Here is a 27,351-nt window from a genome sequence, read left to right on the forward strand (position 1 = left end):
TACAAGCACAAGAGGCAGCTAGAAGACTCAGTGGATAAAGAGCCAGGCCTGGAGTCAAGAAGACCAGAGTGGAAATCTGACCTTAGACATTTCCTAGTTGTGTGATACTTTAATGCACTGGAGAAAGAAATGGCAAGCCACTCCAATATCATTCATTGCCAGGAAAACCCCACAACTGAGTAGCAGCAACAAAATGCATGCCCTTAGGTACATCTACATACACACACAGTATCCATGCACTAAGCACACATCCACAGACCTGCAATATGCACACACACATGTGCTTGTATGATGTATACGGATTCATATATGCGATATACATCTACACACATACACAGTACAAATTCAGGGACCCCGACCAAATCCAGTATACAGGGTTTCCAACTGCACTTTTGGCACGCGTATTATACAGAAGAGGAAAGTGAGGCCCCAGAAAGGGGAATAAAAAGGAACCTGCTGAAACCTGGGGATCCAGACCTTAAGGACCCTAAAATCAACAGCAGGTCAAGCAATCCGAACCAGCAAACCCGTTTGTAAGCTTCAGAGGTGCTAGCTCTAAGCCAGGTGGAGGTCCAGGTCCTCTACCTGGCCGGCGCGCGCACGCTCGGGGGGGGGGGGAGGGGAGGGGAGCGCGCTCCCGCCGGGTCGATTCCTTTGGCCTGCGCGCTGCCAGGATCGCCGTTGTCATCGATGGCGGGGGCGCGCTCGCTCGCCGGGGCGCGGGGCCGCGGACGGGAACTGCAGTCGGCGGCCATCTTCTTTCCCAAGCCGGCTGCTTCCTAGTGCCGGTCCGGGAGTCCGCCACCCAGAGTCCGGGTGCCCTGCTGCCTTGGCGGCGACCTGTAGTGGCGACGGCGGCGGCGGCCGCGAGGTGCCAGGGGGAGGGAGGAAGAGTCTCCCTCCACCCGGGTCACCGTTACCACCACCACCCCCAGCGCGCCTACCCCCAACCCCTCTTCCTTCGGCCGCCCCCCAGCGGTCCCTGAGGGCAGAGAGTGGGGGGGAGCCCGACTCCCTCCCCTAGGCCCCCCCTTCCTCACCGGCCCTTCGCCGCCGCCCCTTTCTCGATCCCCTCTCAGGCCCCGGGGCCGGGCAAGCTGAGCGGGGGTCGGGCTCCCCTTCCCCACTGCCCGCCCTCCGCTCCCCGCGGCCACACCTGCCCCCTCCCGCACCCCCAGACCGTGCTGAGGGTCTGCACCCACCTCCTCCTAGATGGGATAAGCTGTAAAGATGTTTAGCTTTGAAGGGGAGTTCAAAACCAGGCCCAAGGTGTCCCTTGGAGGAGCAAGTAGGAAGGTAAGAGACCTGCCCCTTCTTGGCCGCCCGGGAATTTCGCCACATCTCCTCTCCTTCCCCTTCTTTTCCCCCTTCCCCATGTCCCCTCCCCCGAGGAGTGTGCAAACCCCATGCCCCCCAAGCTCTATGCTAGCTGCGAGGCTAGGTGCCCGGTTGGTGTCCTAAACTCTTCTCTCCCCGCCCCCATCGGTGCCCTTCCTCTCGGAGACACCTGGGCCCCACCCAGAAGGTGGAGGTCGGAGCGATAACCCTTGATCCGAGGGTCCCGGTGGCCTTCTTTGTCACCCCCCTGTCACCCCCCACCTCACCCCACCCCCGCTAAAGGACCGGGCTCTCTTTGTTGTTACTCCTTGGAACCGCTTGTTCCACTGTCTTTTAAGTTTTCAATCAGATGGAAAAAACTTCGAGTCACCAAGAGGCCGGCTCATTGGCATTTTGCTGTTTTAGAGCGACGGTTTGAGTTCTTTTAAATAGGATAAAAGGAAGTGATTTGACTGGGCAAATCTTAGACCGTCTTATTGGCATTTTGCTGTTTTAGAATGATCTATTGAGCTCTTAAAAAAAAAAAAGCAGTAAGCATAGTAATTTGGCCGGGTTTTGTTTAGCTTTAGGATTCTCGTGGGCCTTAAAGAATAAGGAAGGGGGAGGTGAAAACCAACTGAAAGTAGTTCTAGTTAGCAACATTGGCCCTTCCTAGGAATGGCAATTAAATAATGGTTTCTGTGTTGTCATCATAGATGAGGAGCTGTTTACATCACTAGTGATGAAATACTTTTCTGTTACACTTTAGTGAGGATAAAAATCTCTTGACCACTCGGATTTTTAAATCATGTTTTGATGGCTTGAAGGAATGAAATCTTAATTAGAATCAAGGAGAATTTCTGTCCATTTCCTTTCTCAAGTGCAAGTATGTTATAGATGAGAGGATACTTTATTATAACCTTTGCTGATGACCAGCTATTGGTTTTCATTAAGCCACATTTTGGGGAGTGGGGTTTGAGTGTCAAAGATAAAATTTTAATATGCAGAAATGGCATTTGGAAGAGCATCTCTTTTTGGTATAAACATTAGGTATTCTACATATCCATTGACATCCAATTGTGATTACTTTTTAACACACCAAGTATAGCAAACATCAAACTCCAGAGTAGCAAAGGTAACTGGTAAGATACAAAGTTTAGATTAAGCTTGGTCCATTTCCTCCCAGAATTTTATACTCTAGAGGTGGATACAAACAACTGTTTGGTATTGCCTGATATATGCATTATAATTGCAAAATAATGTACAATGTAGAATCTGAGGAGTAATACTGTTAATGCTGTTGTGAGGAACAGGGTATTTGAGTTGGGCTTTAAAGATGACTAATAATGCAACAGTTAATATAATGTAAGTTTTGAAGGGAAACATTGCAAGGATGGGTTATAGCATTGGTAGGACAATATAGATCAAGTTTGGGATGGAGAAAATGGCCTAATTTGTTTCCAGCTGTGTAACCTTGAGCAAGTCACTTAACCCCCATTGTTTAGCCCTTACCACTCATTTGCCTTGGAACCAATACACAGTATTGATTCTAAGAAGATATGGGTTTAAAAAAAAATGTTCCGATTTGGCTGAATTGTAGGGGTGTCAAATTAGTCATCAAACTATAATGGGCCAGGAGTTATAGGCACATCTCTAGGCATCTGGGGATGCAAATACAAAATTTAAACTCACTACTCTTGATCTTACATTCTTAAGTGATAGAAAGGGAAGGAAGGTAATATATTTGTGTGTGCCAGTATAATATACAATTTCAACTGTCCAAACTTTTCTTCCAGACCTCTTTCAGATTTAATCTTTTCTGCAGAGGGCCATTTTCTGCTTAAGGTCATCTAGGTGGTATGGTAGATACATCACTGCTTGGAGTTGGAAATACTCAGGCTCAAGATCAGTTTCCAACTCTCAATCTCACTTAACCCTAGATTCAACTTGTCAAGGCCTGTAAATTTCTTCTTAGTAATTTCTCTCCTAATATACTCTCTTTCCTCTAACATGGCCATCACTAGTGCAGGACCTCATCACCTTAATCCTTGATTACTACAGTAGCCTACCCGAAGTCTTACCCATTCCAATCCATCTTCCATTCAGCTACTAATGTGATTTTCCTAAAACAGATCTATTCATGTCACACACACATCCACGTCCTAGACTCTTGGGACCTCCTAGAACAAATACAAAGTGATCCATTTGGCATTCAGGACCTAGCACCTCCTACCTTTCCAGGCTTCACCCTACACCCTAATCTCAATCTTTGGTCTCCTAGCTGTACCTTGAAGGAGAAAATGAGAGAAACATTTAAGACTTGCCCAGGATCACACAGTTAGGAAGTGCCTTAAGGCCAGATTTGAATCCAGGTCTTTCTCATTCCAGGCCCTTCACTCTATCCATTGCATCACTTCAGCTGCTTGTTTCATATTAGATGCTTAAATGAATTGAAATACAAGCTGTGTGACCTTGGGCAAGTCATTTAACCTATTTGCCTTTGTTTCCTCCACTATAAAGAGGGAATAATAATAGTGCCTACCTCTTAGTGTTGTCGAAAGAAACAAATGAAGTAATATTTCTAAAGTGCCTAGTAGATGCTTTTATATAAATATTATTGTTATTATTCATTAAGAGTAGCACTGGCCTTTCAGTTACCTGGTTTTTCAACCTTAACATTGTCCTTTATCCTCACTTTGTCACCTACATGCATATCCAATCAGTTGCCAAGCTTCATGATTTCTAACTCTCACATTTTACCCCTTCCGCTCATACAGCTGCCACCTTAGTTCAGGCCTTAATCATCTCTTCCCTGGACTTATACTGTAGTCTTCTAATTGGTCTTAAGGCCTCAAATCTCCTTTCTCCCCCACTCCATCTACCCTTTATACAGCTACTGAATTGATATTATTAATTAAGAACAGGTTTGGTTGTGGTTTCCTCCTTCACAGTCTGGCTCCAGCCTACCTTTCCAATCTTGTACATTGCTCTCCTTCACATGAACTATAGTTAAAATGATTCACATAGTACTTCCCCCTCTTAGGCAATTTTATTCCTTAGCCTTGAAAGGCTGTTAGCCTTTTATCCTTAGCTCTCATGTGACACCTACAAGACCAAATTCCTTGATTCCCCCAGGATGTCCTGTGTTTATACTTCAGTTATGTCTGATTCTTCTTGACTAGTGGACCAATTGTCCATGGAGTTTTCTTGGCAAAAATACTGAAGTGATTTGCCTTTTCCTTCTCCAGTTTTATGCAGGCAGAGGTTAAGTGAGTTACTCAAGCGTCACCCAGCTAGTTTGAGGTCAGGTTTGAACTCTGGTCTTTCTGACTCCAGGCTCAGTTCTCTATCCACTGTGCCACTTAGCTGCTCCAGGATGTCCTGTAGACATGTCAAATTCATCATGTCCAGAACAAAGTCTTTTCTTCTAAACCTCCTTTTTCTAATTTGCTTTTCTGTTGAGGGTCATTAATTCTTCTAGTTCCTCAGTCATGCAACTTCTGTCATTCCCAATTCTTAACAATTTTCCCCTTCTCTTTCCAGTCAGTTACCATCTTTTGTATCCATTTGCTTTTCTTTACTCTTTTAGTCTCCACTCTAGCTCAAGTGCTTATATAATCTTTACCTTGGACTTTTCCAATAGCATCTTAATTCTAGTAAATCATAGTAGAATCTCTCTTCCAATCCAAACTACACACCAGCCAGTGATATTCCTCAAACATAGATTTTATCATGCCACTCTCATGCTCAGTAAGCTGCAGTGGCTCCCATTTGCCAAAGATCAAATATAAACTTCTCTGTTACAGTATTTAAAATTGTTTAATATTTTATTTTCTTCCAATTACATATTTAAAAATTATTGCTATTCATTTAAAATTTTTAATTTAATAATACATATATACTTTAATAATAATAAAACATAAAATTCTTGCAATTCTCTCTTTTCCCCCTCCTTGAGAAGGCAAGCAATTTAATAGAGCTTATACATGTGCAGTTCTTCAAAGCATTTCTATATTAGCCATATAGTAAAAGAAATACCTAAGAAAAATAAAGTTAAAAATAAAAGAATGCTTTGATCTGCATTCAAAAGCCATCAGTTCCTCTCTGGAGGTGGATAGCATTTTTCATCACAAATCACTTGGGATTGTCTTGAATCATTGTATTGATGTGAATAGCTAAGTCATTCACAGTTGATTGTTTTTACAGTTTTGCTGTTACTGTGCAGAGTGTTCTGGTTTTGCTCACTTTATTTCACATTAGTTCATATAACCCCAGGTTTTTCTGAAATCATTCTGTAGCATAATTTTATTCAGTCACAATCATAAACCACAACTTGTTCAGCCATTCCCCAATTGATGGGCATCGTCCCCTCATTTTCTGTTTGCCACCATGAAAAAGAACTGCTATAAATATTTTGTATATATAGGACATTTTTTTTTAGCTCTTTGGGATATAGACATAAGTAATGCTATTGTCAAGTCGAAGGGCATAGTTTCAAAATGTTCTCCAGAATAGTGGATCAGTTTACAACTTTACCAACCATGCTTTAGTGTCTCAATTTTCCCATATTCCCTACAACTTTTGTCATTTCCTTTTCTGCCATATTATCCAATCTGATAGGAGTGAAGTTGTACCTCAAACTTGTTTTAATTTGCTTTTTTCCAGTCAATAGTGATTTAGATTATCTTTTCAAATTAATATAGATAGCTTTGATTTCTTCTGAAATTCACTGCCCATTCATATCTTTTGAGCATTTGGCAATTGAGGAATGACTCATATTTTCATAGATTTGACTCAGTTCTCCATATATTTGAGAAATGAGGCCTTTATCAGAGAAACTTGCTGTAAATCCCCCCGTTTTTGCTTTCTTTCTAATGTTAGATGCATTGATTTTGTGTAAAAAGTTTTTAAGTGTAATCAAAATTAATTCAGTTTACGTTTTGTAATTCTCTCACTTGTTGGGTCATAAATTCTTCCCTTATTCATAGATATGACAATGCTCCCCTAATTTGTTTTTGATATCACCCTTCATGTCTAAATTGTGTTCCCATTTTGAATTTATTTTGTTATTTGGTGTGAGATGTTGGCTGATAGCTAGTTTCTGCCAGATTATTTTCAAGTTTTCCCAGCAGTTTTTGTAAGAGTGATTTCTTGTCTCAAAAGCTTGGATCTGCTTAGTATTTAAATCTCTTCACACTCTAGCTCTCACCTGCGTTTCCTGGGTTATTTATTACAAATTGCCTCTCTTGATACATTTTTGTGTCAGACCAAATTGACATTTGTTAGATGAAATTTCTCCCATCTCCAAGCTTTTGATTAGGCTGTTCTAATGCCTAGAACAGAGGTCCCCAAACCATGCACATGCAGCCCCCTGAGGCTATTTATCCGGCCCCCACTGCACTTCTGGAAGGGTGCACCTTTTTCATTGGTGGTCAGTGAGAGGAGCACTGTATGTCGCTCACATACAGTACTACCTCCGGTGACATAATCCTTTGTGTGGCACCTTATTCTGAGAGTAACTGAACAAGAACGAGGTGCCAAGCAAAGGATTATGTGGCTGCACAATGGAAGACCTAAGCATGGTGAGTGGTGATCTATGGCAGGGGATTCCGCACTGTGTATACTGCTGCCTGGTATACTGCTGGTGGTGATGGGCCTGTACAAGGTGTGACAGGCCCATCACAGATAACGCTGCAGCTTCCACTATCCCAGACAGCAGTATATAGATTTGTTCATAGTTTTTTTTAATAGTCCAGCCCTCTGTCTGAGGGACCGTGAACTGGCCCCTTGTGTAAAAAGTTTGGGGACCCCTGCCCTAGAATGTAATGATCCCTCCTCCTCCCTTGTAGAATACCTAGCATTCTTTCAGACTACTGTAGTTCTAGCTCTTACATTCAGTTTATCTTAATTCCTCACTCATCCCCCATCCCCCACTACTCTGTGTGTGTTACTTGTTCATATTGTTTTTCTTCCAATAGAATCTATTAGAGTTTGTTTAATTTTTGTCCTCATATCTCCATCGTTTAACTGTTTAATTGTCTGACACATAGTAATTGCTTAATAAATATTTGTTGAATGGAATATATGAAGATCAATATCCAATATGACTAGATTTGTGCTAGAAGGAGGATTATTCTGGCAGTGATATGAAGATTTGATTAAAGAAAGGAAGAGAGAATTGTTAGTCTATTTTAATATTATTGGTGAGTGGAAGCAATGAAGATCTGCATATACTAGTGAGTGGAAGTGGTAATAGAGAGGCGAGGGTGACAGATATGTTACTGGGGTGGGAGTAAAAACAATTAGTAGCTAATTGAGATTTGGCACATTGTGCCATGAACAATAGAAGGAACAACAGATTTGGGGATAAATGACCTATAAATAGTTGGAAACCTATGCCTAGAACCCAAAAGAGAAGTTAAGATAGAATGTATGTGTTTTATTTAGTAATGATAAGTTGAACTCTGGGAGATGAAAAGGGATGGTCAAAGACTGAATCCTGGAGTATACCCATACACATCTTAAGGGGACAGGAAGAGAATGGGGAGCCAGTTAATGAACTAGAGTTCCTTAGTTATTTGAGGAAGAGTAAGGTTGTCTGAAGCTGAGGGAATGGAGAATCTTCATTTAGAGGTAGTGATTGGCAGAGTTTAAAGTTGCTGAGAAGTCTAGGAGGATGGGGTTTTAGACCTGCCTTATTATGGACAAAATCAGTGGCCTTAAGCAAGTCATTTAATTCCCCTACCTTCCTTATTTACAAAGTGGAATTAATGTACTACCTATTTTACAAGATTGTTTCAGAAACCTTTATACCCAAATGCACCAAAAATAAAAATTCCATCTTGGAAGAAATTTGGGAATTGTAATTATGTAGATTTCTGGATGCAGGGACACATTGTGTGTCTTTTAAAAATCATTTTCTTCTAGAGATTATAATTTGTTTTTTATGGTATCATGTACACAGTCTATCTTAAGTAACTGTAAATTGATACTTGTGTCTTAATCTGTAAAAGTTAGTTGGTTTTATTAGATAAATTTTTAATTCCTTTTAGCTCCAAGATCCATGATACAGAGTCCAAGCATGAGCAAACTTTTGATTGTTCTGCTTAGATAATATGCTGTTTGTTTGTGAGTGGAGAGTAAGAATAAATGTGTTAGAGATAACCTCTTCCTTGTGTGTCTCCTCTTTTTTTGGTAATGCTTTATTTATTTAGATTTAAGTTGATTTATTTAGTCAATGTAGAACATCATTCCTTGGTTACAAGAATTATATTATTTCCCTCCATCCCCTCCCCCCACCCTTCCCACAGCCGATGCACAATTTCATTGGGTATTGTGAATTTTAAAATTTCTCAGACTACCTTGGAACATTATCTTAAGGTTATGGTTAAGACTATTCCCAATTTTAAACAATGAAGGTACTTGATCAGGAATAGATTGGGAACACCATTACTCCACCCATACTTAGGCACACCTTAGGGGAAGATAAAGTTGTAAAACTCCTTAGTGTACAATGAAAGTACTTAATCCATACTTATAGTGAGGCAAGAGCCCTTACCCTAGGTCTATTTTTAGATCTAATACAAAAGGGTGCTAAGTACCTAAGTACCAAATTAATCACTTTTGGTAACCACAATTTGGTACCTAGGTACCAAATTAATCACTAAAAGGTCAGGCAACTTGCAAGGGGCAAAGAGGTGTGAACTTACTCAGAAAATATAATCTACCCAGAGAAGGTGAGAACTAAAAACTAAGAATGGTTAGACCTTTGGAAAACGTCTACTATGATTGGTAGATGTAAAAATTTAGGGGAGGTGACATGGGAGAAAATTCTCTTTAAAAGGAGGTCAGAGGCCTCTGGACAGAGTTCAGCTTAGGAAGCTGAATTGCAGTCTCTCGGTGGCTGAACTTAGTTGAGCTCAGGAGCTGAACTGGAGGGTCTCTCTGAACACTAGAGTTTTGCTTGGAAAGATCTTGTGGTGAGTGATTAAAGACTGATTTAGTTTCTCTCTTAAGGAGAAAGACCTAGGTCCTATTCCCCCCTCCCCTCCCTTTCCTTAATTCCTTAATTTGTATTAATTAAAATCTCCATAAAACCCAGCTGACTTGGGTATTTCATATTTGGGAATTTTTCCCATGGCGAACACTTATTTTTTATTTAAATCAAGACACTAAAAATTATCTTTACAGTTTGGCAATTCACAGTCTTGAACCCACATTTTTGTGGTCACAGTTTATGGTAGCCACTCTTTTGTCTGTAACAGTATTACATGTATCCTTGTCAAAACCTATTTCCATGTTGTTGGTGTTTGCATTAGGATGTTCATTTAGAGTTTACATCCCCAACCATATCTCCTTGATCCATGTATCAAAGCAGTTGTTTTTCTTCTGTGTTTCTGCTCCCACAGTTTTTCCTCTGAATGTGGATAGTGTTTTTTCTTGTAGATCACTCCAAGTTGTTCAGGATCACTGTGTTGCCACTAATGGAGGAGTCTATTACATTCAATTGTACCACAGTGTATTAGTCTCTGTGTACAATGTACTCCTGGTTCTGCTCTTTTCACTCTGCATCAATTCCTGGAGGTTGTTCCAGTTCACATGGAATTCCTCCAGTTTATTTTTTCTTTGAGCACAGTAATATTCCATCACCAACATATACCACAATTTGTTCAGCCATTCCCCAATTGAAGGGCATCCACTCATTTTTCAGTTTTTTGCCACCACAAAGAACGCAGCTATGAACATTCTTGTACAAGTCTTTTTCCTTATTATCTCATTGGGGTACAAACCTAATGGTGCTATGGCTGGATCAAAGGGTAGGCAGTCTTTTAGCCCCCTTTGGGCATAGTTCCAAATTGCCCTCCAGAATGTTTGGATTAATTCACAACTCCACCAGCAATGCATTATTGCCACATCCCCTCCAGCATTCATTACTTTCCTTTGCTGTAATGTTAGCCAATCTGCTAGGTGTGAGGTGAGTTGTTTTGATTTGCATTTCTCTGATTTTAAGAAATTTAGAACACTTTTTCATGTGCTTATTAATAGTTTTGATTTTTTTAACTGAAAATTGCTTATTCATGTCCCTTGCCCATTTATCAATTTGAGAATGGCTTGATTTTTTTTGTACCTCCTCTTTTTAGCAGCATAGTTCAATCAAGAATTGAACATAGCTTAAAATGGTAGAACTAGAGAGGCCTTGTACAATGAATATTCAGTGAAGAAGATGCAGGGTGCTATGGGTAGATATAACTAAGTAGTTTTCAGAGGGTTTGGTTTCAGCACAGGCTTTCTGGAAACATAGCTATGTTTCTAGTTCAAACCTCATTTTTCCCAAGAGATGGTTGACTGTCCTAATACTTGAGCTAAAATTGTAATCCATATTTCCCAAATAACAATATATTTTCCCTAATCCATGTGGCCTTGATAGTCTGCTTTTTTGAATGTTTTGGAAATGCTGAACATCTGATCTGAGCCATTGTAAAGGATAATTTTAGCATTGTGAACTAAACTATATTAAGTATTGGTCGCTATGGATATCCCAAATAAAAAAAGTACCCAAATCAGCTGGAAATTTATGGTGATTTAATTAATAGAGTGGAAAGAAATTAAGAAGAAGGGAGAAGGAAAGGGTGTAGGATTTCTCCTGCCTGGCTTGTTCCAGGGGGAAGATTAGAGGCTTTAGGAAGGTAAGGTTTTGGATTGTAAAAGAGGAAGGAATCAGCCTGAACTCCAAGAGGGCTCAGCCAAGATGCCTGAACCTGAATTAGCTCAAGAGCAAACTCACTGCCAAAACCCAGACAAATAGCTGCCACCACGCCAAGATGTCGGAACGCTTAGCATGCTGCCAGCCAGAGCCACCTCTCCAGGGAAAAGCGCCAAAGAGAAGTAACATGCCCTATATAGATGGTTTTACATCACTTTACTGTGTCTCATCTGTACCAATGTTAGCTTAGCTTGACTTAGGATAGCCCAATAGACATTACCTTAGAAATTATAATTGAATCTGTGGAAGCTGATAAAATCACTAGGGGAGGGGGCAGCTGGGTAGCTCAGTGAATTGAGAGCCAGGCCTAGAGATGAGAGGTCCTGGGTTCAAATCTGGCCTTAGACACTTCCCAGCTGTGTGACCCTGGGCAATTCACTTGACCCCCATTGCCTAGCCCTTACCATTCTTCTGCCTTGGAGCCAATACACAGTATTGACTCCAAGACAGAAGGTAACGGTTTTAAAAAAAAAATCACTAGGGGAAATGGTATATAGCAAAGAGGGCCCAGGAGAAAGGACTGTTGGAACACACTCAGTCTTAAAGCTAAATCTTGGGGAAGATGCAATAGCCAAAGGCTAGTGTCATTTAGGTACTTGAGGTTTTGATTATCTTTAGCTGAGCTCTGGCTATGGTTGATTGAAAAGATGTTTAAGAGTTTTTACTCATTAGCCTGGGACAAGAGTCAGTGTAGGGTTTTTAGAAGATAAGATTGTTACTTCCTAACCAGACTTAGGCTGACAGTTTTTTATGTCTTCTCCCCAACCACCCTTTGGATTTCTAGTTCAGGATTTGTTCTGGTAGGTTTTCTAGATTTTTTTTTTTAAGGATAACCCACTGTTCTTCCTGCTGTGTAATTAGAATTATCTCCCCAAGAACTCTCTTTCCCAGCTTCCCATGTTCCTTCTTACCTTAGGTACTAACATAGGGAAGATAAAAGTTTAGTGTAGTTCCTCCCTAGAGCTCTCTTTTCCCCTGAGGTGGGGGAAGTGCCAGGCAGGAGAATTTTACTTTTGTTCTTTTTATTTCTTCTACTTCAAGTGATTATTAATAAACTTTATAAAATATGATAGTTGGAGTTATTAGATATTAATTTAAATTTTCCACTATAAGTAAGACTCCTAACTGAAGGGAACTTGAACTATTTTTCCAGGGTATATGGAACTCTGAAGGTTGAAGAGCCTAGAGGGCCCGATACTTCACTTGGGAAGGAATAAGGAAAGACTGGAGGAGGGTGTCTTCTAGAGCTCTGTTTAAAAGTTGCCTCTTCTTATTTATTATTAGCCCTTACCTTCTGTCTTATTATCAATTCTAAGAAGAATAGCAAAGGCTAGGCCAGTTAGGGGAACCTTTTAGAGCCAGAATGCTGAGCCCCACCCCCACCCCACTCCCCAGACCAAGTACTGTTCCTGACTCCCTCAGAGACACATGTCATGCTTCTCCCCCCCCACCCCACCCCCACCCCAAGTGCTGGGACTGCTCTCTCCTTACCCCACACAGGGGAGGGGAAAAACACTTCCATTGGACTGGTGTGTGGGGTGAAGTAAGGAATGTCCGTAACCAGTGTAGAGATGGGAAAGGGGAGAATGCTCTGCTCCCCTCCAGCTGTGCTGCCTATGAGCCTCCTACCTTACCCCCTGTGCTGTCCCATTGGATTCCTGGGCAGAGGGGCAGGTGATGTGCAAAAAATGACCTCAGGCACAATGGAGAGAGGGGGAAAGGGAGCAGCTCCACTCAAGCCCCTCTTATCTTTCTAGTAGTAACAAACTGGGTGGGAGGGCAGCCATGTGCCCACAGAGAGCTATCTGTGTGCCATTTTTCAGACCTGTGCCATAGTTTTGCCATCACTAGTCTAGGCAATCATAGTTAAGTTACTTGCCCAAGTCACACAACTAGAAAAAGTCTGAGGCTAGGTTTGAAGCAAGGGTCCTTCTGACTTCAGACCTGGTGATCCATTTTCCTACCTAGCTGACCCTACTTAATCTTAGTCTTCTTAGCATCTGTATCCATAAAGCTACTAGACCATTTTCTAGGATGACATGGATTTGCCATAGACATGGCTTCTTAGGAAGGAGAACACCATACCTGGGCAGGGTATAGTGTTGGGTATTGATTTGATCAGATATTTTTAAAAAAGTGTTTCAGTATTAATTTGCCTTTATAATTGATGGTTATTTTTAGATAATCCCCTCAATGACTTTCCTAAGGGTACCAAAACAAAGATTTAAAAGATTGAATTGACTATGAATAGACTTTCTTTATGCAAAAAAATTGCTCTTCCCTGAGGAGTGAATTTGAAAGAGAACAATTAAACATTAAAATCTGAAGAAACCCACTCCCTTGCTTGTCCTATCATCTGGCATCATCTGGCTATTAGGTCTTTCCCAAGCTTTTGTAAATGCTAAAAACCTGGCTATTGCTCCTTCCCCCTTTTCAGAAGATTATTTAACAATCCCTTTTCTTTGGTTCACTGAAAGTCCCAGTACTGCCTCTTTCCAGATTATAATTCCAGTGTTAGGATTTAATGTGTTTTTTTCCAAGATTACAATTTCTTTACCCTGATTAAAGACCCATTATTATAAGTACTGTGGTAGTTCTGTATTTTTTTTTTCAGGTCAACACAATATTTTTACTATTGTAAAAATTATTATCCTGGTCTCATTCACTTAAAATCTTCATCAATTTGTACAAATCTTCCCATGCTTTTCTGAAACCACCCCTTGTAATATATCTTTAGGTTGTCAACTTTGTTTATGGAACTCCCAAATTTGCCTCTTGTCTCTTTGAGAACTTGCCTTAAGAGAAGGCCCAGATTGACCTTGTCTTAGATTGAACAGTGGACCACCAAGCATCCATTAAGCAGTCCTAAATAAGAGTAATAGAAATACTCAAACCTCTCAACTTGAAATCTGAAGACCCTCAAGTATGACCTTGTCACTTGAGAATCAGATGTTAAGTACCCTTTTGGTCCTGATAGGTTCTCCCATTGGGTCAAAGTCCTTTCTCAGGTAGCCCAGCCCTTGGCTAGATCTTTCCCTTTTGTGTACATTGTAAAGCATCAGCCTCTCCCTGATTATCCCTGATAATCTCATTTCTTTGTAGCCATTATAAAGCCAATCAATCATATTTCCTTGTCCCTTGGTTCCCCCAAAGGTATACAAGTTTCCCAAATTCTTTTGTTCCTCAGAGCTATCATCTCCCAGGGATAGTGTGCCTGAGTGCCAGGGCTTTTGGCTCTGTGTGGTTTGGGGCTCCTGATTGTGTGGAGGCCTAAATATTGAACACTTAACGCTCTCCTGATTAAAGACTTGGTTTTTCTATTTAATAAATTCTATGCTTTTTCCAAATTAACAAGCCTCAAGTACCCTTTTTCTTAGAAGTTTCTCCCATTGTATCTTAGGCCACTCCTTAGTACACCAGTCTCTTTCTCAAGCCTGCTTGTAACCAGTCAGTGTATGTCCTATCCTTCATTCCCCAGAGTGAATATAGGACCCCAAGTTCTTTGGTTTATCGGAAAATCTCCTTTCTAGATGCTTTTTCCCAGAGACACTGTTCCTAGAGGCCCAGAGCTTTGTCAATGCAGTATCTAGCACTTGACTCTGTGTATTGGTCTATCAGAGCTTTGTCTTCCTTGTCTTGATGACTTACTCTTTCTAATTACTTTCTAACTACTCTAACTACTAACTACTTTCTAACTGGTTCTGTATTTTTCAAGGTTGACAAGGTTGTAATTTTCTCTTTTTGTTTTTCTTAAAGGTGAGCTCTGTTTTCACATTAGAGAGGGCACTCTTAAATTTCTGTTTTTCTTTGCTGCTACCCTCAGCTCTAGTTCTAGGTTTCTACAAGTTTCCATTCTTTTTTCCCCCGAGGTATGTAATAACAATTTTTAACATGATATATTTTTTAATTATAAGATTCAAAATAATCTCCCTTCCAGGAGATAATGAGCAATTAGATATGGGTTAAGCATGTATGCTCCTGCAAAACATATTTCCAGAGAATACTCAAAAAAATAAAACTCCAAAATAAAATCACAAATTAATGTGAAAAATAGGATGCTTTGATCTGTATTTTTACTACAACCATTCTTTTTCTGGAGGTGGTTAGCATTCTTTCTCATAAGTCTTCCAGAATTGTCCTATATCATTGTATTGGTGTTTGTAGCAAAGTCAGTCACATTCAATCCACAGTATTGCACAGTTACTGTATGTAATATTCTCCTGGTTCTTCTTATTTAATTCTGCATCAGTTCATGTAGGTCTTTTCAGCTTTTTCTGAAATCATCTTGCTTATCACTTCTTATAGCACAGTAGTATTCCCATCACCATCACATACCACAATTTGTTCAGTCATTCCTCAATTGATAGACATCACCTCAATTTACAAATCTTTGCCATCACAAAAAGCTATTATAAATATTTTTGTAGATCTTACTCCCTTTTTTGATCTCTTTGTAATATAGACCTGGTAGAGGTATTAATGGATCAAAGGATATTCACAGTTTTATAGCCCTTTGGGCCTAGTTCTAAATTGCCCTCCAAATGTTGGACAGGGTCATGAATAGTGGACAAACTTGGGGTTGAGAAGCCAAAGTATAAGATAGCAGTTTATTCTTTCATGAAAGGACACTCCCAGCTTTGTTTCCCTTAGGGAATGCCAGTGCATTGAATTCAGAGTACCAATTTATAGGGTTTTTTAATCATAGGAAAGAAACACCCACACATCCCAGTCCTTTCCCCCTTGGTCATTCGAACCAAGACTTCCAGGTTAGGGTTTGAAGAACAGTGAGTAAGTTCAAAGATGCAACAAGATTTACATATGGAAAGGGAACATGAACCTTTAATAACTTCCAGAGGTAAGGGAAAATTACTGAGTTGTGAATTCCCATCTGATGGAGACTTTGTGGCTCCAGAGAATCACTCTATTCTTCAAGGTCTTTGAAATTTAAAGTAGATAGACCAAAGGTTTTGTTTTCAGAGAAGTAGGGTATATAAAAAGGTCTAAGGGGAAGTACTTCTATCCAGATTCTCAATAATATTGGGGTACAGGCTAAAAAAGCTTAAAGAAACACTTCTTATGAGAAAAATTATATCCCACTCATTCCAGAATGGTTGGATTTGTTTTCAATTCAATCAATAATACATTAGTGACCCAATTTTGCTACATCAACTCCAACATTGATCATTTTCCTTTACTATTATATTGGCCAATGTGATGGGTGTGAAGTGGTTTTCAGAGTTGGTTTAATTTACATTTCTCTAATCAAGAGCGTTTTAGAACATTTTTTCATATTATTATCAATAGCTTTGATTTCTTCCTCTGAAAACTGCTTGTTCATATTCTTTGACCATTTGTGAATTGGGGAATGACTTGTGATCTTAAAAATTTGACTCACTTCTATATATTTGAGAAATGAGGCATTTGTCAGAGAAGTTTGCTATAGTTTTTTCCCCTAGTTTGTGGTTTCCCTTCTAAAATTGGTTACATTGATTTTGTTTGTACAAACTCAAATTCTTCCCCTCATAAATCTTACAGATAAACTATTCTGTGCTTTACTAATTTGGTTATGGTTTCACCTTTTATGTCTATATCGTATCTCCATTTTGACCTCACCTGAGTATTGGATGCAAGGTCCATACCTAGTTTCTGTCACACTGTTTTCCAGTTTTCCCAGCAGTTTTTGTCATATAGTGAGTTTTTAAGTTTCGGTTCTTCCAAGGTGGTATGATGAACCTGTGGACAGGGAGCTCTGAAAACCACACCCCATTGCTGATTCAGTCTCCTATAGGGCCCAGAGCACTGTGAGCTACCTTGTGCTGGGGTTCCAGGCCTTACTGCAGTCTTGGGCAGGGGCTCTAATTTTCACTCTGGGTTTATATTGTCCAAGCTACCTTGTGCTGGGGTCTGAGTCCTCATTGCAGGACAGGGCAGGGTTTCTGGGCTCCCTTTGGGCTTGTACCAGGGTGCACTGTGGACTGCCTTATGCTAGGGCTTGAGGCCTCACTGCAGGCTTGAGCTAGGGCTTGGAACTTAAAGGGGTAAGTGATGGAGTGTTCTGCTATTGACTTTTAAGTTGGGTCTCATGGTCTTCATGTTGACTTGGGCCCAGGTTCAGAACCTGGAGTAGTAGATGGAGTGGGGAGGGCTTGTAATTAGATGGCTGCAGGCTATGTTCCTTTCTTACTCCAAAGAAACAGACCTACTGCCTACTTTCTTTTGTTTTCTGCCATAAAATTACTTCACTTTCTCCTCTTGCTGGTTCTAGTAATTTGTTTTGAAGTGTTATTTTAAGGCTGGTTTAAGGAGAGGATTCTCAGAGAGGTTAAAGCTTTCCATGCTTCTACTCTGCCATCTTGACTCAACCCCTCCCTTTATATTTCTCAATTAATGATTTATTTTCTCAGTCTCCTTCTCCTCTATACTCCTCCATTTTAAACAAAAACAATATCCTTGCCATGCATATGCAAATTAAATAAAACATGCCCTCATTGGTCATATCAAAAATTATGCTATGATTCTGCATCTTGAATCCATCTGGTCTCTATATCCCATAGCTTCATATAGCATAATTTGTTCAGCCATTTCCCAGCTGATGGTCACTCCCTTAGTTTCTAGTACTTTGCTACTACCATAAAAACTGCTATCTATCTATCTATCTATCTATCTATCTATCTATCTATCTATCTATCTATCAATCATCTATCTTCCTCACTCCTTCCCTCCCTCCTTTCTCTCATTTGGTATCACTGGGTCAGTGGCTATGCAGAGTTTGTGATCTTTTTGTCCTGGGCCTGAGCTACCTGATCTGCCAAAATAAGAGGAATACTTCTAGTGATCGGCATTGATGACTTTGTTTAGCTCTCTTTAGTCCACCATAAGCTACTAGATGTCATTGCCTTTTTAAATCTGTCCAGTATTAACTTTAATAGGAGGTGGTATTATTATAGGCTTTCCAGCTCCAGTAGTAGAGAACTCTTTTACTCCCTTGGAGCTGATACTATTTGGTATTAACTATTAGGGATGGCTGGCATACTAATGTAATCCCAGCCACTAGGGAGACTGAGGCTAAGTAATCTCTTAAACTTGGGAATTTTAAGTTGTATTGTGCTTTGGTGTTTGGGTGGCAATACTAAATTCAAAATCAATATGGTGTGAGCCCTAGGAAGAAGAGATCTGCCAAGTTACCTAAAGTGGAGTAAAATAACCCTGCTCTTGGGTCTGTGATTAATTCCTAAGCTTCTAGCCAGGTCATGGTGGGGAGACACACCTAATCTTAAAAAAAAAAAAAGACAAAAACTCAAAACCAATGAAATGGTTCAGTCATTTCTAAGAATTTCCCTTTCACGTTCCTCACAATAACCTGAAAAGAGGTTGCTGAAAGGACCCCCACAATTACTGTCTTCCACAAGCTTATGAAGGGAATAAGCACATACATATTACCTACCACTACCAGGCACTATTACAAATTTTGTCTGATTTATTCTTTTTTTATTTTAAAAACCCTTACCTTCTGTCTTAGAATTGGTACTGTCAATTCCAAGGCAGAAGATCGAAAAGGCTAGGCAATTGGGGTTAAGTGACTTGCCCAGAATCACACAGCTAGGAAATGTCTGAGGTTATACTTGAACCCAGGACTTCCTTTTCCAAGTCTGGGTCTATTCACTGAGTCACCTTGCTGCCCTAGTCTATTGGCTTTTCACGTTTCTCTCTCCACCTTCTCTTACATAGCCCTACCCTTTAAAAATACTCTTTCATTTTTCCCCAGTTATATGTATAATATTTTAAAATTCTTTTTTTTTTAATGTTGAGTTCCAAATTCTCTCCCTTCTTCCCAACCTCCTTCCCTTATTCCCTTATACTCCTTATCCCTCCTTGAGACTATAAGCAATCTGAAAAGAATAATGTTACAACCAGATTAATCAATAAGGAAGAATCCTTAGGTTATTGAGAATGGTATGATAAATGGTACTCTATTGCATGGTTTCTCAACCATGCTTTGGGACACTTCAACCTACTATGAAAAATATTCTTGATATGTGTCCATGTACTTTGTTGATTTATTTCTCTTTATGTAGTTTTGACTAGGATGGGTGCATATGACACTAATTATGATGATAAGGGGGACAAAAGGCCGTTTATGTTTGTAAAATATCTTACCACTTGCTCCAAGTGTATGTACTATTGTGCTATAAAAGGCTGGAAGCACAGGTCTCCCCCTCCTTTTTTTTTTCATTTTGTTACTGTTGCCTAATAAAAACTATACTTCCCTTTTTACTCCAGTTTCTCCTACAGTCCAAATAGGAAGGCAAGGGTGCATTCAAAGTCAGAATATATGCAGCATTGGAGATTTTACTTTATCCTAGTCTGTACTAAGACCCTTAATATTATAAGGGCCAGAATGTAAGAGGTTAAAATTAAAGGGTTGGATTAAATTATTTAAGAGTGTGATCACCAGGAATTATTTATTACTCAATTCCAAATGATTTTTTTATGGTAGTTTATTTGCAAAAGGAGAAAGAGTGAAAGTAAGAAAATCAGAGAGACCAGAGCTTAAGAGGTCCCAGCAAAGGGGGCCCAGAGGCAAATTAAACAAGGGTTTAACCATGAGGCCTTCTCTAAGAGGAAGGACCTCTTTGGAGGCTGGTATCTCCAGAACAAGCCAGGGAAAGTAGTCAGCCTTTCTCATTCACCCATGTGGTAGTCCTAATAGAAGCAATCCTAAACCAGAGCTCCTCCAAGGTCAAGTTGAAGGTAAAATGTGTCATCACAGGAAGTTCTTGGCATTTTAAATGACCATTCCTTTTCATCACTTCCTGTGACTTCCTTCCATTTTACATGGACCAATTATAGCTAAAACTTTGTTTAGGACTGTCCAGGGAGAAGTCAATGGTTTCTGATTCATTACTCCCCACTTATCCTTAAGTGGGATATATCTAAAGATGGGCAGGGGAGAGTGAAGAACACATCTTCACAATATACAGATGATATCTGTTGCCTGAGACATTTAATATTTAAGATTTAGATTTAGGATGTAGAACTTGTAAGGAACTTAAGAATCATCAAGTCCGGTCACCTCATTTGTAAATGAGAACACTGAGGCCAAGGGAATTTTAAAATTATTTATACACAGGTACTAAGCAACAAAACTGGACTTTTTTGATCCAGGCCCTCAGGTTCCAGATTCTGTGGTAGAAACAGGACATGTTTTTTCTCAATGTCATCTGGCTCACTGATGCTTATAAGATTTCAACTTAGGTGATTTTTTTAAAAGCCCACAGCTCGTATTTATATAGTGTTGCAGGCTTTACAAAGTGCTTTCCACTCCTTTTATTGCAAATTTAACCTTTATCAACATTTATTTTAAGATATAAAGAATAGGGAAGAGAATTATATAAAAAATTGTGAACTTGTGTTAAAGTTTTAAGAAACATAGAAAGTTTAGCAATGTAGTAATAAAACTGTTGTATTTATGTCCCTGTCTGTACATTTTTCTTTAATGTATATTTAAACTATTTTATTGATGCTCTTGCTCTCTTTTTTTTTTCTCCAGGTCTATCACTACCCATTCCCCTCCTCCACCAGTAGAAGTTCTCATGTAACTAATCCATATAATCAAGTAAAACAAATTCACATGTTGGTCATGCCTAATTCTGTACCTCTAGTCTATCATCTCTCTGAGAAGGTGATTTCCCTTTTTGATGATTTTTGTTAGTTTTTTTATTTTTTTGACCAGATCTGTGGTTTTATTGCTGTAGAGAACTCCCTGTAAGGAAACTCCTACTAATGCAGATAGATGAGTAACAGTCCTGTAATTTACAGTCTTAAGAGAATTTACCCAGGACACTAAGTGGCTAAGTTTCTTGCTCAGGGTTACATAGACACTTTATATAAGAAGCATGTCTTGAATACAGGCCTTCCTAACTTTAGCTGTCTATCTGCTCTGACCCGCTGCCTCACTGAATGGCATATTTTTCTTTATCAGTCTTTTGAAATGGTTGGTTACTGTCTTGGTCTGATTTTTTTCAGAGTTGTTTCTCCTCATATGATCATTGTGTAAATTATTCTAGTTCTCTTCATTTCACTCTGTATCACTTCATCTAAGTCTTTCCATATCTTATTTGTCATTTTTCTTAGAATAAATTTCCATTACATTTATATTTTACAGTTTACCATATCCAGCTATTTCCCAAATGATAGGCACCTATATTGTTTGCCAAGTTTTTGCTAAAAAAAGTACTGATGTAAATTGTGTTGTATATTGTTGTATAAATGAGTCCTTTGCCTCTGTCCCTGCTTTCTTTGGAGTACATACCTAACAGCAGTATTGCTGGATCAGAAGGTATAAATATACTTTTGTGCTTTTTTTGGAGCATAATTCTAAATTGTTTTTTTAAGAACAGTTGAACCATTTCACAGCCCTTGCAACTATTCATTAGTGTGCTTTCCCTTCTACAACCCCAACCATTTCATTTCTTTCCCCTGTAACAAAATACTTTCTTCTTGTGAGATGGGTGCATAGCTCCCTCTTCTATAGACAAAGAAAGAAGTTGCCCACAATAATGGACCTGAGAAACAGAAATGCCCAGATTTGTGTCTAGACATCAGATACAAATTCATCTGGTTTTGAGACTCAGTCTTCTCTTTCTGATACTTTTCAGCCTCCTTGTGAGTCTGAAGAAATAAGAATTGCAGAGTTGTGTTAACATTATGTAAAAGTTTTTTATTAAGTACATATAAATTAAAGAACTATTTCATGTTATTTTTGTTAGCAGCTAGTTAGACCTCACTCCCTGACCCGAGAGTACTATGATCTATTACATATTGATTCAGTCCAGTTTCTTTTGCCATCTTTGATAGTAGTCACAAAGAATGTTTTATAAGAGGACATGGATTTCTTAAATGGTTGCTTCAAAAGGTTAGGTTATTTACCTAAAATCTTTATTTCTTTTACTAATACCCAATGGATCTTTGAAATAGTTTTTTCCTTTGAGTAGGACAAATTATTAAAATTTATTATTTACATAGTTATTTTGTTTGCATAAAATTTGCATTTTATAAGCTTCAAGAGTTTCTAGAAATTTATCAATGACCTTTTTTTAAGGACTTTTTAATGAATTTTTATTTAGTGCTTTAAGATCTAGCTTAAATGTCAATTTATTTAGACCAGGCTTTTCTTAGTCCTTAGGGCTGCTAATGCCTTTAGCTGTAGGGTTACCTTCCAACTCCTCTTTAATTTTATTTTTAATCTTATATGTACCAATTTAAATTCATATTGTGAGGACAAGGATTCTTTTTCAGTTTTCTTTGTCTTCCCAGCAGTTAGCTTAGTGCCTGGGCTAACACTGTTTAGTAAATGCTTGTTAATTGATTTTGCATAATACCCTGTATGTATTATTATTATATCATTCGATCTCTGTAATCTTATTGTAGATTCTACAGGTATTTTATACCTATTTTACAAGTGAGGAATAGAGAAATTAAGTGGTTACGCATTTAATATATGTCCAGGAGCAGAATTCTGAACCAAGTTCTGTGATTTCAAGTTCAGTTCTCCTTTTCCTATCATATCCTAGGTCTTATAATAATAACTTACATTTACCTAACGTTTAAAGTTCTTGAACGTCTTTTCTAGCCACAAATTCTATGATATGAGGACTCTTTTTTTTTTTCCTTAAGGCCCCAGTGTGGGCATTATTTCCTGTAGGCAACTTTGTTTCCTTGATCATTCCAACCCTCATTGATTTCCTTCTTTCAGATACTACATTTCTTAGAGTTTGGCCTGGCCCAGCTTTCTTAATAAAATGCCTGTGTGTGTTTCTTAAAGGCAGGATCTTATCTTCTTAGCCAGATTGGAAACTGCTCCAAAAAAGTAACTCTGGGTGCCTGGGATTGACTGCCCCCCTAGGCCTTTAATCTATTTCTGTCAAGGGCACCACCATCCTTCCAGTCACTCAAATGTTTGACTTCCTTGGCTTTCTCACTCTCCCTCATCCTACATATCTAGTCCTTTGCCAGATCTTGTTTTTGCCTCCCCAATATCTCTTTGTTTCCTTTCTACTCACATAGCCACTACCCTAATCCAGGCCCTCATTAGTTCTTGACTAGACTATTGCACTAATCTTTTAATTGATCTCCTTACCTCAAGTCTTTTCCCATACAATTTCATTTTCAGCTAAGCTGTCAAAGATTTTTTCCTAAGTCACAGTTCTGACTGAGCTACTATCCCTAAATTGTGTAAAGGTTTCTGATTATATGCAAGAACAAATACAAAATTGTAGGTTTTGCATTTAAAGCCATTTAAGAACTGGCCCAAATTGCCTTTCCAGTTACTTTTATTACATGCATTCTTCTTCATGAACTCTATGACCCAACCATATGCTGTCCTAATTTTTCTGCTTTTGCCCTGATTGGCACCTAGGGCCTAGAAAACAGTCCTCACCTCTGAATCTTGAATTTTCCAATTTCCTCCAAGACTCAATTTGAGTCATCCTCTACATAAAACCTTTACTTTTGTACCAGTGTTCCTATACGTCTTCTAAATGTGAAATGCAACAATATCAAGTTAAAGATGAATATCCCACAGAGGTCAATAGAACACATTGTGTCTGCAATCTATATAACCAATGAAGAACTTCAAAGAACAAGAGTAAAAGATGTCATCAAAGAAATATAAAATTAGAGATAGGAAAGAAAGAAACAAGCATTAAGTGCTTATGTGCCAGGCACTTTACTAAGGGAAGATGGGCTGGTCATCTGGCAAGGAGAGTTAGATTGCTCCATTGGCATTCTTATGATGTCAAGAGAAGCTGAGGAAGGCCTTCGGCATTTTTGGTAGGCCCGCTGTGGACAAGAGTTTATCAATCTATCAGTTTATGCAGGTAGGGGATCACAACTGATCCATTTGAGTTGTGAACCCCCACCCCATTTTTTTTTTGTTATGAAAAATTCCTATGCTTCACATAGATTTTTAATAAATATATATTGATTTATGATCTTGGTATTCTCTGCTTTGATCTCCAGAGTTTGTTAACTCTAGCCATAGGGTACACTACCCTATCTGTGGGTGTCCTGGCTTGGCTTTGATTTCTACTCCTTTCCTCTGCCTTTCCCAAAATGATGGTGAAGACAATTAGTTTACTTAGGAACACGGGATTTTCTTTTGGACTTTTTAGACCAGAAACAGTATCTTGTCCTGTTCTGTCCTATACTGCTGACTCTTTCTATATAACCACTACTGCTTAATGTGACCTTGGGTGAATTCCTTTCCTTTTTTGGTTCTTAACTTTGAAGAATAAGAGGTTAGAAGAATCAAGGGTCTGAAGACCAGTAAACTAAGGCCTTTAGATCTTGAACTAAGCATGTTTTGTTGTTATTTTTAACTGGAGGTCATTTAATTTAACTCCTTTGTTTTGTAGATGTAGAAACTGAGTTTGATATGGCTAAACAATTAATTCTTTATAATATAGCTTAATGAGATGATTATGATAATTAGAAATAAAGATAATAAAACTAAGCTACCTCTACTTTGTGGACTTTTTAGCAATTCTTAAAAATTGTTTTACTGGATTGTTTGTTTTTTTTTTGTTTTTGCCCCTTACCTTTTTTTTTTTTTAAATCCTTTCCTTCCATCTTAGAATCAATACTGTGTATTGGTTCCAAGGCAAAAGAGTGGTAAGGACTGGGAAATGAGTTAGGTGACTTGCCCAGGGTCTGCAACTAGGAAGTGTCTGAGGTCATATTTGAACCCAGGACCTCCTGTCCCTAGCCCTAGCTTCCCCCACCCAGTCTTTTTTAAAAAAATGTTTCATGACTTTTTTTTTTTTAAAGGCAATGGGGGGCAAGTGACTTGCACAAGGTCACACAGCTGGGAAGTGTCTGAGGCCAGATTTGACCCTAGGACCTCCTGTATCTAGACCTGACTCTCAATCCACTGAGCTACCCAGCTGCCCCCTCATGACTTTTCAAAAGACTCTTAATTGCTCTCCCTGATTCAAGTCTCTCCACTCCAATCCATCTTCTCTATAGTAATCTTCTCTTCTCCCCTCCCACCCATAGGTAGCATTGATTTATTTTTTTCTCTAGAATCATATATAAATGCTCTTTGACATCTAAAACTTCACATCTTGTCATCATTCTACTTCTCTTGCTTTATTATACATAATTTCCTTCCACTCATTGGTTCAACAGAAGTGACCTTATTTTTCTTTACACAAAACATTCTACCTCTCATTCTCTGCTTTCATACCAGTGTTATAATTAAAATTGTTATGTCTACCAGTTACTAATTTTCATAAAGTTTATTAATAGAAAAGGCAAATAAGCATAGATGTAAATGTCTTTCTTTTAAGTTCTCAGACCACATGTTGCCTAGCCTGTCTCTTCCTCTCTCTCACATGTCTGCTCTCTCCCAGAGTCTGCCACTAGCCCCCCAAAAGACCTGCCTCCTTTCTTTTATTGACCTTCAGGACACAACTGTGATATGTGAGGAATGTTGATTAACTAGTAGCCCCTCCCCCTAACCCTTCTTAGCTCTGCCACTTGGAATTCTTAGTTTCTTTTAAGATCCACATTAAACACCACTTTTTTTAGTGAGAATTTTCTCATATCTTCCAGAAAGTGTTGTCTTGTATCTGTTTTAGTATATACCTATATGTGAATAGATTGCTTCCCTTGATAGAATGTAAGCTTCTTGAGGGTAGGAAGTGTAGTTTTGTCCTTGTCTTTGTTTTGGCATATAGCAGGCACTTAATGAATGTTTGTGAATTTTTTGGTTGCTTTGAGCACTTTTTAAAAACAAATATTTGGTATATGTGCTATTAAAGCCAGCAATAGACATTTCAAATTCAGAAAATAAAGTTTTTCATGATAAGAAAAATTTGGAACATTGGTCTCCAATTGAAATTTTATAAACTATTCATTTATTTCTATAAGTGTTTTTATTTTTGTCTATATACTAAAAAAAGTTAAAATAATTGCCCACTCTTTTGATATTTTCCCCCCTCGCTTAGTATTTATGTCCAATATCGTTTCTGTTTCTCCAGTGGCTTCCTATTATCTTCAGATCCAATATAAACTTCTCTGGATTTTAAAGCCCCTCATAATTGAGTGGGGGTGGGGGATTATCCTTACAATCAAACCTGGAATCAGAGAGTAGAAGAAGTAGATCTTTATTCTTTCTCATGAGGAAGGGAGCATTCACTAATAGCAAATGTCAGTGCATAGATACAGATACAAATATTATGTAGGTTCCTGACACAATATCCCCTTCCCTCTCTGTCAGATACCCCATTATCTGGGGGCCAGACTTACAATCTAGGCATTAAAGTCTGTCCCAATCAGAAAACAGCAAGATATATAACATGAACTCATCACAAGCTTCCACCTGGGAGGTTATAGAAAGGTAACCATATCCTTGGGAGTGACTCCTGACTCCTAAAGGTGTGAGGAGATAAGAGGTAGGATAGCCTAGTGCAGTGTTGGTGAACCTTTTAGAGATGGAGTACCAGGCCTGTCCCCAACCTCCCCCACAGACTAAGTGCCCTGTCCCCCTCTTTACCCCACACAGGAGTGGGAAAAAGTGTTCTCATTGGGCTGCTGGACAGAGGAGTAGGGCAGCATAGTGGAGAGGAGGAAGGGAGGTGCTCTGCCCCTGAGTTCCTCTGACTTTCTAGTAATAAACTCTGGTGGTAAGGGGTGGGGAGGGAGGGTGGCCAGGTGCCCATTTGGCACCCATGCCATAGGTTTGCCATCACTGGCCTTGTGGCTTTCATCCTTGAAATGAGATAAAAAGCCTCCCAAGTCACTGGGCCTGTGGCAATAGCAAAATGTTCTTGAGGTTTTACGCTGTAAACCTAAATAGGCTTTCATTCCTAATGGGGATTGTAGGATGCATGTCCACCCTAAGAAGAACTTTTTATTCCCCACATAACCAAAGTTCTTCCCACCTTTCAGTTTTTGTCTTATTCCAGTGCAGTACACTGAAATTGGCCTCCCTGCCAACTACTCACACACCTACCTCTCAACTTGTTCCTTTTGCCTGGCTGTTCCCTAAACCTGAAATTCTCTCCTCATCTCTCCCACCTGGTTTCCATGACTTCCTTCCCAGCCTCAGTCACCTTTCAAAAGGAAGCTTTTCCGAGTCATCCTTTATCTTAGTGCCTTTCCTCTGAGACTGCCCCAAACTTAATCTATACCTATATTGTAGTTATTTGCATGTTGTCTCCCCTACTAAACTTGTGAATTGAGAACTGGGTCTGGGTTATTTACTTGTT

At 39.3% G+C, this 27,351-nt stretch overlaps 1 protein-coding gene across 4 annotated transcripts in view; it reads left to right on the forward strand.

The window, feature by feature from the left end:
- The first annotated feature begins 681 nt into the window (after nucleotides 1-681).
- UBE3C (ubiquitin protein ligase E3C) overlaps nucleotides 682-27,351 on the forward strand; it is a 183,893-nt gene continuing 157,223 nt past the window's right edge. For 2 of the 4 annotated variants that reach the window (XM_007504677.3, XM_007504678.3), the window contains exons 1-2: nucleotides 682-1,296; nucleotides 20,631-20,762. In XM_007504677.3, coding sequence (XP_007504739.1) covers nucleotides 1,231-1,296; nucleotides 20,631-20,762 — 198 coding nt within the window. In that variant the 5' untranslated portion in view covers nucleotides 682-1,230. The remainder of the gene's footprint in view (nucleotides 1,297-20,630; nucleotides 20,763-27,351) is intronic. The other 2 variants (XM_001364910.5, XM_056799969.1) reach the window with 1 other exon arrangement.

The sequence above is a fragment of the Monodelphis domestica genome, chromosome 5 (assembly GCF_027887165.1).
Source record: "Monodelphis domestica isolate mMonDom1 chromosome 5, mMonDom1.pri, whole genome shotgun sequence".
NCBI classification, from domain to species: domain Eukaryota; kingdom Metazoa; phylum Chordata; class Mammalia; order Didelphimorphia; family Didelphidae; genus Monodelphis; species Monodelphis domestica.